This window comes from Peromyscus leucopus, chromosome 19 (assembly GCF_004664715.2).
Source record: "Peromyscus leucopus breed LL Stock chromosome 19, UCI_PerLeu_2.1, whole genome shotgun sequence".
Taxonomy (NCBI): domain Eukaryota; kingdom Metazoa; phylum Chordata; class Mammalia; order Rodentia; family Cricetidae; genus Peromyscus; species Peromyscus leucopus.
In genome coordinates, this window is record NC_051079.1 from 71,711,131 (window position 1) to 71,722,758 (window position 11,628).

An 11,628-nucleotide genomic window follows, 5' to 3' on the forward strand; every position below is an offset into this window, starting at 1 on the left:
CGCTCGGAGCACCGGAGGCCTAGGCCGGGGATGCACGGTGCACTAAGCGCCCTTGGCCAGCAGGAAGGTGCTGGTGCGCGTGCACCAGCAGCCGGGTTCCCCGACCGGCCCAGGCCCGGGACCCGGCCGTGCCCTGCCGCCCCGGCCGCGCTCGGGGTTGATTCGTACCACCTTGCAAGGAAGTGAACGCTTCGCACGGGAAGGGGAGGCGCCTGCGCCGGCCGCCGGGCGCCGTGCCGCTCGGGGACGTTTAGGCTACGGCGGCGGCGATCGCCAGGGCGCTGGCCCTCTAGCTTGGCGCCCCCCGCCCCCGGTGGAGGAATCAAATCCTGTCGCAGAGCGCGGGGAGGGTGGGGATATCCGGGGCCTCTCCCGCGCCCGGAGGAAAGGGGAGGGCGGAGGAGATCCTAGGCCAGTGCGAGCCGAGCGGATTCAAACCAAAACAAAAAGATTAAAGGAGCAGCGGCTGCGGCTGCAGCGGGGCCGGGCAGGGATCCTGGGGTGGCGCGCCCGGGTTCCGCGGGGGCTACGGGGCCGGAGGGCGGGGGCGGGAGCGGGAGCCAGGCGGTGAGGGGAGGGCGGGAGCCTAGGGGAGGGCGCGGGCCGGAGGAGGGGCGGGCCCGCCCGCGCGGAGCCGATCTGAGCTAAGCGGCCGGGGCTGGGCGCGACCCGGGCCAGCGTAGGCGCAGGAGCGGGCGGAGCCGATCGCGGGCTATGCTGAGGCTGACGGCCGCCGGGGCCCGAGCCATCGTGGACATGTCGTACGCCCGTCACTTCCTGGACTTCCAGGGCTCCGCCATCCCCCGAGCCATGCAGAAGCTGGTGGTGACCCGGCTGAGCCCTAACTTCCGCGAGGCCGTCACCCTGCGCCGGGACTGCCCAGTGCCGCTCCCCGGGGACGGAGACCTCCTCGTCCGGAACCGGTGAGCCCGGCGCGCGACCCCGTCCCGGTCCCCGTCCCGCGCAGCTGGGCTCCCGGCTGTCCCGGGTCGCCCGCCTGCCCACACTGCGGCGCGCGCTTGGGCGCACAGCCTGACTTTGCGAGATCCCGGGAAGTTGAACCCGCCGCCATCTGGCGAATGCGAATGCAATGTGACTTGCTGGTGTGAATACCCGATGCCACCAAACGTCCTCTTATCTGGGGGTTATTTTAATTTGGGATTCCTCCCTCCCCCAGCCGTCCCTCCTCCCCCTCCCGCTCCCTAAATAAAAACGACGGGACCCAGAAAGGGAGGCTCCCCACCCGGCCCACCCGCGCGCACCCACGGTTCCTGCGTTGCTATAATTTTTAGTGGAGCATCAACAGCCTGGACACACACTGCGACGTTTAGGTAAACGTGCTTTGGAGGAAGGGGGCCCTTCTTCGGTTTGCTTTTTTTTTCCTGTCCCCTCCATCTCATATTGGCGGAGCCTGTCCTTGGGCGTGTTGGTGTGCACCTAGTCTGTGCGTTGTCAATGCCATTTGACTGTGCTCTGTCCCCTGAGTGCACAGCGGAGGCGTGCACCAGCTAGCTGGGCCAACGTTGGGCGGGGGCATGGCTGCATTTACCCGAATGCATTGCAGGCATTCGGGTGGCACACTGGTTGTTCCCAGACCTGACCTTTCTACCTGATGCTTCCCACCTTAATGATTTTCCACATCACTAATCTTTAGTAAGTGGCGAAGCAGAAGTGTAAGACTTCACCGGGCTCAGTCCAGACCATACCACACTGAGGTCTGCTGAGTGCAGTGCGTCCTCTCACTGCCGGACTGTCAGGAAGGGGTTCTCCTCTGTGCCCTTTCACCTGCTGGGCTCCGTTCGAAGGTCCCAGCGTGATGTGATGGAAGCTAGATAAAATTACGGAAGGGAGGAGTTCTGATTGTATCCAAGCTGTAAACTCTGTACCAGAAAGTTTTCTTTTTTTTTTTTCTTTTTGGTCCCTGGAAGGTCTAAATGACTTGCCTACCCAAGTAACAAAGTAACGGGGTGCAAAGATTGTTAGTTCAACCAGTCCAGTTTAAAGATTCCTGTCAACTTTCCAAACAAGCCTGTAGGAATGAAGAATGCTGATTGTGAAACTTTTGGAAACCTGTTGGAACCTTAGCGTTTGAGTGTGGGTGGGACTGTGCGTGGGTGGAGAGTGCCTTAAAGGGTGGTGTGGATGTCCTTAACATGCTTGCTGTGGCTGCTCATGGCACAGAGGAGTGCTTCATTGTGTGATGAAATCCTGAGGGTATCTGTGGAGGGTAAAAATTTGAGCCCTGCCAACCTAAAAAAGGCCTTCGGCTTGTGTTCACATAGAACATCCAGAGCACACCAGTGATTTGTTCGAAGTGGAGGTGAGAATAGACTGAAAACCTTTCCAAGCAAACTTCGTGGGAGATTTAAAAAAAAAAGTTCCACGGCGGGCTTTCATTTTCTTTTATTATTGTTGTGATTTATATAGTGTTGACTGTAAACACTAATAAACACACACAACTGCTTACATAAAATCCCTCGTTGAAACAGGTGTCAAATGTGGAGGGGGTGCCACAGGGGGACAGGCTGAGAGGAGGTGTGAAGTGAGAGAAGCCCGGGGAACATCAAGGTGGGACTCCCATGCCATGGAGCCTGGCTGGTCTGCTTCGCTGGTCTGGGGGGCCTCTCACCCTGGAGTTCATTTAAGTCTCAGAGATCTCCCCAATGCTCTCCCCCAACGCTTAGTCAACCTAGCTGGCTCCCTTTCCGCTTCTCCAAATGTCTCGCTGCAACACTCCTGGATACCCAGGGTCATCTTGGTTGGTCTGGAATTGGGTGTTCCTTCGGGTCGCAGTAGAATAGACTTCCATTTTGGAAAATTCAGCTGTTGGTGTCGTTTTAAAATCCACAGCTCTATTTTGCTTCCATATCTGCCAAGAAACCCTTTGATACAAGTGCTTTACATGAGCAACTTGACTTCTAACTTCTACCTTGAATCCACAATTGGGGGAAAAATGAAATCAGTTTGTGAGTTGGAAGCAGGCGGAATCTTTGCCTCCCTCGACGCTGTTCTGTAACAAAGTCTACCAACTCAACTGAAGGCAGATCTTTTATTCTTATGAACACTGTCAGTGTTCTTCCCGGTTTCATTTTATTTTGAGGAGCAGAGTTTAATAATTAACCGCAAGTTAGTTCATTTGAATCCAGGGCCAATAGCCTCCTAAGTAGTGCTAATTGCGCCGCATTTTTATTCCGAGGCTCCTCACTTTTAGCATAACAAAATCTCCCCTGCAATGGGTGGACTAAGCCCAAATTTATTTGTTTGGAAGGATGTTTGGAGCTTTTAATTGTGCTCAGTCCTCTGACTTTTTCTTCCAGTGAACTATTTCTACACCTCATTCCAGTTAGCAAAACACATTCTTCCATTCACAAGAAGGGCAGCGCATGCAAGCTGGATGTGGGTTTAGGAGAGTAAAGTTTATACAACTAAGGAAAAGTGTGTGGAGGGGGTACACAGAACCCCCCTCTGGAATCAGTAATTGATGTACAAAACCAGCCATCACCTTACTGCCTCGCGCATCCACAGGACAACTCCGGTTCTCCCCCTCCGCTCAGCGCTCGGAAAAGGAAAAGAGACCGATACTGATGGTCAAGTCCTTTTTGTGTGTGTGCTATTTTTGTCTTTTTTTGTGAGAATGACAGATTTTTTTTCGTTTCCAAATATTCCTAACGATTTTCTGCTCAAGTGTAAGGTAATGCAGAGTTTGTAGAAATGGCCGTGAGTAGTGGGGGAGGGGTGGCGGTGTGATAAACGGTTTGTTGCTCACCGGAGGGTAAAATATTTCTGCTCACTCTCCAAGCCCAGATTCTCCACGCCCCCCCCCTTAACTTTTCCTTCTCCTTCTGTTTTTTGTTGGTTTGTTTTCCAAGGAAAGTCTGGTTTGGACGACATTGTCTCCCAGTTTTCAAGGCTTTTCCTGTGATCCAAGTTTTCCTGTTTGGTGTTTGTTCAAAGGAAACCCCCCCCCCCCATCCCCATGGCTTCTACAATAAACGTACTAGGCACTCACCACTTTCTAGTATAAATAACCAAGTGGCTTTAGAAGGGTATATATTTGGGAAACGCCTGCTGCGGTCCCATTAAATTTTCGTGGGGTGCCTAGACTTCGGTTTTCACTCCTCTCCGGTTGTCGGGGGTCCTGCGGTCATTACTGGCACACAATTTCAATTGAAGGAGACAGGGAAGGTCTCCAAGTGCGCCAGCGCATCTTTCCTGATTTTTGTTTTTGTTTTTTGTTTTTCCCTGTGGCTCGCCTTCCTTTCTTCCTTCGTTGACCCGGTGGTCCCTCTTTCCCTTTGAGCCCGCTGCCCTTGAACTTGTTTCTTGAGGAAGGGAAGGCTTGCACAGCTTCTAATAAAGCCCAGGTGAGGACCAAGGTGCGTCCAGGGCAGTGGCGGGTCTCCACCACCGCAGACTGGACTGACGCAGAGCCAGAACTAGGTACCAGGTAGAGGCAGGGATCCCAGCGGCGCCATGGACCAAGAGACGTTGGAGAGAGCATGGGGACCAGAAGACAGGCTATAGGCAATCTATCCCCACGATGAAGAGAGGTTGAGAGTGGTGGGGAAAGGAGGTCCATGCGGTCAAGGTCACGAGCTGGCGAGTTTTGCTGTGCGTGGCTTTCTTGGGACTCAGGAAGAGCATGTCTGTCCGTGGGGCCAGGAAACCCGGAAACCCGGCAGCCAGCCGTGTCTTGCTCTGGGACTTGAGGTGGTGGGGATGGAAAGGCCGCGGTTCCCAGCAGTGACCCGCCCAGAAGCACCCCAGAGCGAGTGCTGCAAGGCTTTCTGGGCAGGGTGCTGATGGGCACAGTGACCGCTGGGGTGTTTCCAGCCCAAGCCTCTACTGGCCTTCAGCAACCAGTCCAGCTCCAGCTGAGCCACGCTGTCACCCCTCAACTTGGCCCCAGCTGCCCCCTCCCTCCATCAGTGTGCCCTGCTAGGTCTCCAGGTTTTCCAGGGAAAAGGCAAATTCCCCGGGGCAGGAGGGACTTTGCATCTCTGTCCTGCGGATCCTACCCACCCCACCCACTGGGCCGCAGCACTGTCTGCCCCCAGCTTTCCTAGGAGCCATAGTCAGGGCTCCCTGGAGGGGAATGGGAAGGGTTAATTTCGAATAGAGGATGGGCTGGCAATTGGTCCCTGTTCCCCTGCCCTAAGATCACTTCCACCCTGGCGGCCTTCTTTCCTGGAGTTGGCTTTTCCAATGAATGAAGGGCAGTGAACCCCACATCCTGGCTCTAGTGAGCTGGCCCTGGGAGGTCCAGAATCAAGATCTGGGGAGCTAGCTAGCCCTTTTCAGAAAGGTCAGAGCTGGAGAACTGTGTAAAGTTAAAGGGAAATCGATCCGAAGCTGAGCCGACCCCTTTTCCGAAAAATAGAATATTGGCATTCCGGTACGGAAACTGATTTTCCCCACCTGGCATTGCTGGGCTTTATCTGTGAGAACAGAAAGCAGAATTTACAGAGTTACTGGAGTCATGGTAAGCTAGCTGACTTCTGAGAGCAACTTGGTGGAAGAAACTGTTTCCAGCTTTCTTATTGAGATCTTTCTTTGTGGTAGAATACTTGTGAGGACCCGTCTGGAAGTCCAGGGCACTGGCTATGATAATAATGAGAATGTGCCCCTACCCAGGACAGCTTAGGTTCATAAATTAAAAGTGAATACTTTTCATTTCTCCCTACCTACCTACCTACCATCTTTTCGCTTCCTTACGGGAGGAGATGGCAATTTTGGGGTCTTTCTGTGTTAGAGTTTCCTCTTGACATCCTTAGAAGATGACTACCACTCGCCCGTGGAGATATTTTTGTTATGAGGTGTACTGGGGTACAAAGAAAAGCTGGGAAAATGCCGGCCTCACAGTTAACGTGAGCCTGGATACCAAAATGAAAGTCATCTGCTATTAATCAGGCTGGGTCTCTGCTTCTTGTTGAGGAAAATACAGTGAGGGCTGGCTTCCCTTTTCATCTGCAAAGGCTGTAAAATGCCGAATGCTGCATAAAAATCATTCTCCCCAGTTTTTGTTCAATTAATCAAAATGAGTATGTTCATGCTGGGCATAGTTACATTAGAGAGAAAATTTGCTTCGGTGTTTCAAACAGCCGGGGCAGTAACATGTCGCATGGATGACCTTGTGTGTCCATCAATCTTTAATAATATCATTGTCATTATTATGATTATCTGAAGTGTTAAATTGTTGCCAGAATCGATACAAGTGTGTTTCTTCGGGTGTATTTTATCCCACTGCTGTTTTTAACATCTCTGTTAAGAGACCAATTAATTTCCAACTCAGAGCTCCAGTGAACTTGGTGTATGGTGAGGGCTTCCTGTCTTTTTTTTTTTTTTTTTTTTCCCTCATTTTGCCTTTTGAAAGAGGACAGAAGTAAGCGGCACAGGAAATACAAATACATCACTTGCTGATTAAAGTAATATGAAATTATCCCTAAACTGTAAAAGAATAAAATCCGCCCAAACTCGAGTTAATACATGTTTGAATTCTTTTTTTCAGCTAAGCAGCAGGAATTATTCTCCCGAATTCTGTCAAGTCCCATAGTATAGGAGCTCTTTCATACTCACTGGGATTAGAAAGGCCTCTTCCCTCTAAGCAGACTATGAAGATCTTTAACAAAAAAGAATCTTGATACATCTGTTTGTTTTCTTCTAGATTCGTTGGTGTTAACGCGTCTGACATCAACTATTCTGCTGGCCGCTATGACCCGTCCGTGAAGCCCCCCTTTGACATAGGTTTTGAAGGGATTGGTGAGGTGGTGGCCCTAGGCCTCTCTGCTAGCGCGAGGTACACAGTGGGCCAGGCTGTGGCTTATGTGGCGCCTGGTTCCTTTGCTGAGTATACAGTGGTGCCCGCTAGCATTGCCACTCCCGTGCCTTCAGTGAAACCCGAGTATCTCACTCTGCTGGTTAGTGGCACCACTGCATACATCAGCCTGCAAGAGCTCGGAGAGCTGTCAGAAGGGAAGAAGGTTTTGGTCACCGCAGCTGCTGGGGGGACAGGTCAGTTTGCTGTGCAGCTTTCAAAGATAGCCAAGTGCCATGTCATTGGAACCTGCTCATCGGATGAAAAGTTAGCTTTTCTGAAATCCATTGGGTGTGATCGCCCCATCAACTACAGAACAGAGCCTGTGGAGACAGTTCTGAAGCGGGAGTACCCTGAAGGTGTCGATGTAGTCTACGAGTCTGTTGGGGGAGCCATGTTTGACCTGGCAGTGGATGCCTTAGCCATCAAAGGGCGGCTGATGGTAATTGGGTTTATCTCTGGCTACCAAAGCCCTTCAGGTCTGTCACCAGTAAAAGCAGGAGCTCTGCCGGCCAAGCTCCTGAGGAAGTCTGCCAGTCTCCGGGGCTTCTTTCTGAACCACTATTTATCCAAGTACCAGGCCGCCATTGAACACTTGCTGGAGCTGTACACTCGTGGGGAACTGGTCTGTGAGGTGGACCTGGGACACCTGGCTCCAGAGGGGAGGTTTATCGGCCTGGACTCTATATTCCGGGCTGTTGACTATATGTACACTGGGAAAAATATTGGGAAACTTGTGGTGGAATTACCTCACAGTGTCAGCAGTAAGCTATGACATCAATGACAAAGCCTTAGGATGAACATAGTATTTCTTAAAACCAAAGTGTAGTGCTAATCAGTTCTGCTCCCCGCTTTCCTTGGGGGTAAAAATAACGTGCCTCAATAAAAGTTCTCTCTATAGCTAAGAGGTAAAATGTTTACATTCGATTCTTTAGTCATGGACGGTCTCATTCCAGATTTTATTGTTCCAGGGAAGTAGATTAATTCCTGATGTGGGACCTGATCGAGTCAGTATGTCCCCGGCTTACTGATGAGTTTTTTAAATCAGTCTTCAAATAGCTCACCAAGTCTCCTTTGCTTTGGAAGCGGCTGCTCTAGTGTTAATAAGTCCTTCACAGGTGAGCAGGTAATTTGGGTCAGCCTGGTATTCTTACAGTCCATATGCTTAGCAAGGAGCCCCAACTGTCTAAATAGACATTTGGGGGAGAATTCTCCAAATTTAATCCTGTGAAGTGATTCAGCAAACAGATATGTCTTAATGACGCAGCTGCTATTTGGTGACTTGAATTCACATCCTGGTAAGATTCTCTGTGAAGAAAATGTTCCTGTTCCAAGAAGAAATTACTCTTAGAAACAGAGTGGGTTTTGGAAAAGAAAGCTGTGGTTTAGGGAGACTTTGTGAAAAACTACTGTGTACAGAGGAAGGAGAAAATCCTATGCTACCTCCTCAGGAGAGGCTCAGGTAATGAAGGAACAGGGATCACAGAAGGGGGCTCACTCTAGCATGTGGAAGGTTAAACACAGCTCACTTCCTGTCCCCAGACACAGTAGGCACCCAGGTCTTCTAAAATCATAACTGTTTGCTTCTCCTCAAAGGCTTGACACAGAAGGCTTGGTCTCTGGTGGGGGAATGGTAGTCAGGGACCCTGTGTTCCCAGTTCGCTTCTCCGTGGGGAGAGAAATGAGCCACCCACCTGCTCTAGGTGGTGTACTGGTGCAGTCCTGTCCATCAACCTACATGCTGCTTCTCTTCAAACTGCCCTTCACCTTCGGTGCCCAAAGGCTGCCTGCCACTTCTGTCGTGGAATCAAAACCCCATAGTGCCTTTCTAATCGAAGGTGAAGCCTGTCCGATTATTTTTCAGTCTTGGGTTTCAGTACATCAAACGTGCTCAATGCATGGGAATGCAATTAAGAGTGCTTTGGGAAAGTTGGGGGCCAGATTTAATTCTTTCCTTGCATCTGAGGAGCAGAGAGATCCTGTTTCTGAGTAGCTGTTAGTATCTATTTTACAAGATTTACTCATTTCCAGGTACCTAATGTAGCTGCTAGCATGCATGCACAACAATACAATTTATATGGTAAATGGATCCAAATAATGGCTTCACTGAATGTTATGGCCGCACTGAAGGGAAATGTCACGGTAAATAGCTGCGGAATTATGGATCATGCCGAAGTGTCAGAACCGCACTAAAGACAAATAGCACTAGAGGCTATTGCCACTGTGACGCTTTTGAGTTATGAAGAAGGGTATCAGCCTGACGCCAGGCTCTTTGTGTCCTCGTCATAGCGAAGGGCTGCTGGTGCAAGGAACAAGAAAGGCTCATCCAATGTGGTGCCTGGTTATTAATCTGTCCCTTTCAGACCTAGCCACGGTGGCAGAGAGACTTTGCCGGCTCTTCCGTACACAAACATAACAAACCGGGAGGGCGGGCAGGTTTTATGAATGTTAGTATGCTCAGGAAATGACTGGTAATGGAAAAATGTTGTAATAAAATAATCTAATCAAAGACTATTATTAAATTTAACGTAGTATATGTCTGAAAGGCTCAGTTGCTTCCTATGCAGATAGATGTGTGAAATCTCAGTGATAATGCACTCTCCCTCTGAAAAGGCTGGAGGACTGAGGACATTACCAACTAAATTGCCTCTTCTAAACTGAAGTGAGTCCCGGTTTCCTTCATTTTAATGGGAGGGTAATAAAGATGAAAGACCAACATTTTATCTGATGGATCCCTTAAGCTATGGAATAAAAATGTATTATGTTTTGAGGGAATATACTAAATTCAGCTATGTAAAAGTAAAATTCAAACACCCAGGTTTAAAATAAAACAACATTAAAAAAAAAAAGAAGAAGAAGAAGAAACATGTCTTTCTGTCCCCAAACAGAGAAACTATGGTACATGCTGTTTTCATTTATTCTTAGAAAACAAGCATGAATGATTCTGCCCATTCCAATAATCCCAAAAATAGGTTAAAAAGTTTTTTAATTCTTTTGAAAAATGATTTTTAAATGTAGGGTTATAATGGAATACTAGTTTGGTCCCCTCGGGTTGTTGTCCAGGTCCAGTCACTAACGGGGGGTGAGATGCTGTGAGGGTCCACACTCTGCTGTGGTCCACATCACAAAAAGAGCATTCCTAATTCAGGGCCATTGTCAGCTTGCTCTAGGGAAGACTTGGGGGTGGAGCAGTGATGTGGGATAAATCAATCCTCAGTTCTTGGTGTAAGGTTGCTGGCCCAGCAGGAAAGAAGGCATTACCTCCTGAGAAAGACACCTCTAGGATGCCTTCGTGTTTGGTCAGGAGTTCTGAAAAGTCAGCTGCCACCCCCTTCTAACCTGTTTTGAATGCACAAAAGCACAGACAATATAATTTCTGGTCCTACAGATGCTGATTGATTTCAGTACTAAACAACAACAACAACAAAAAAAAAAAATCTAGGATCTGGTTTGCAAAGAGAGATCGGTTCTATGTGTTGTTATGGTTTGACTGCACCAGAATGGAGTTTATCAGGAATGGAATGGAGCCTCTGTAGATGGTCATTAGTATTTCCTTTGGTGTTTATCTAATGCAAGTGTGTGAGAAGTAGCTGCAGCTTATTAACGTGAAACCCTACGCTGTGTGTAGAGGAGGGCTGCAGCTAATGAGGCTACAGTGTCCCAGCACCACGAAATCCTTCTTTTTGTGTCCCTGCCGCCACAAGATGCTGGAAACTTGACAGATGATATCATTTAAGACACTGCCTGCCTTAGGGACTTGCTTCTTGGCTTCCTGTTTTGGGCTTTTATTTGGGTAACATTTATAATGGCCACCTGACTTGTACCTGTAATGTTTTAACCCCTTGTGGAACTTACAGGCTGCATAAATTTACCAGTGAAGGTTCCCTTTAAAATGAGGCTTTGTGCAAAGGAACAAAATACTTTTCTTGATGATTTTACCACACGTTCACATGGGGTAAATACCATATTTCAGATCCTGTGAAGTCAGACCAGCAATGTGCAGCTTTCAGAATAAATTTGATAAGACCTAGGACTGTCCACTTGGAATGCTAATTTCCCGAGCTCTGCAAATGTTATGGAACTGCTCACATGCAAAATGGCCTGATTGGATGAATGTATACTTACTCATCTAGAATTTCCATACTCTTAAAAATATTATACTTATAATATTCATTTAAAATGTATATGCAAACTATTAATTTTTTGGTGGAGTTTTTTTTTTTTTTTGTTTGAGGACTTTTTGTTCTGTTTTGGTTTTTATTTGGACAGCTTCTGTAGCCAGTTCTCCCACAGTGGCCTAGAATCCAGTATTTAAGACCACAGCACAGAAGCTATAGTCCAGAGCTCAATTGTCAATAGCCCAACACTGCTGTGAACCTGAAATTCTGTGTTCTCAAGACTTTTCACACCACACTATTTCAACTCAGAAGGAGGAATCTTCACTGTGAGAACCTTACTACTGTTACCTTGAGCAATCTAGGAGAGGTTGATCCCACCCCTGCCTCCTAAAAAAAAACATAATACACAACACAAAATAATGTCTTACCGGTGTTTGTCAGTTCAAGAAGTTCTTGTAGCAAAGAGCTGATATGAAAAAAAAAAGTCAAGTACGGTGCATATTTTGATTATGTAAGCCTGGAGCTTCTGTTTAATTCTTCGCTGTGACCTGGCAGCCAGCGAGGCATGCCCGGCGTAAGTACCAGGCAGTGTTTATTTGGATAAGCTGGCTTTGCCCTTTGTAGGCCGTCCCCTCTGTTTGGTCCCCCATCCCAGGAGGGACGGATGAACTGAGGAAACATATCCTGGGTCCCACA

General features: G+C 48.7%; 1 protein-coding gene across 1 annotated transcript; it reads left to right on the forward strand.

Annotated features, from left to right (window-relative positions):
• Window positions 1-618: 618 nt before the first annotated feature.
• Window positions 619-9,532, forward strand: Zadh2 (zinc binding alcohol dehydrogenase domain containing 2). Its single transcript, XM_028873878.2, has 2 exons — window positions 619-923; window positions 6,665-9,532. Exons 1-2 carry the CDS (start codon window positions 715-717, stop codon window positions 7,587-7,589), a joined length of 1,134 nt encoding a protein of 377 aa, XP_028729711.1. The 5' UTR covers window positions 619-714; the 3' UTR covers window positions 7,590-9,532.
• Window positions 9,533-11,628: the final 2,096 nt, after the last annotated feature.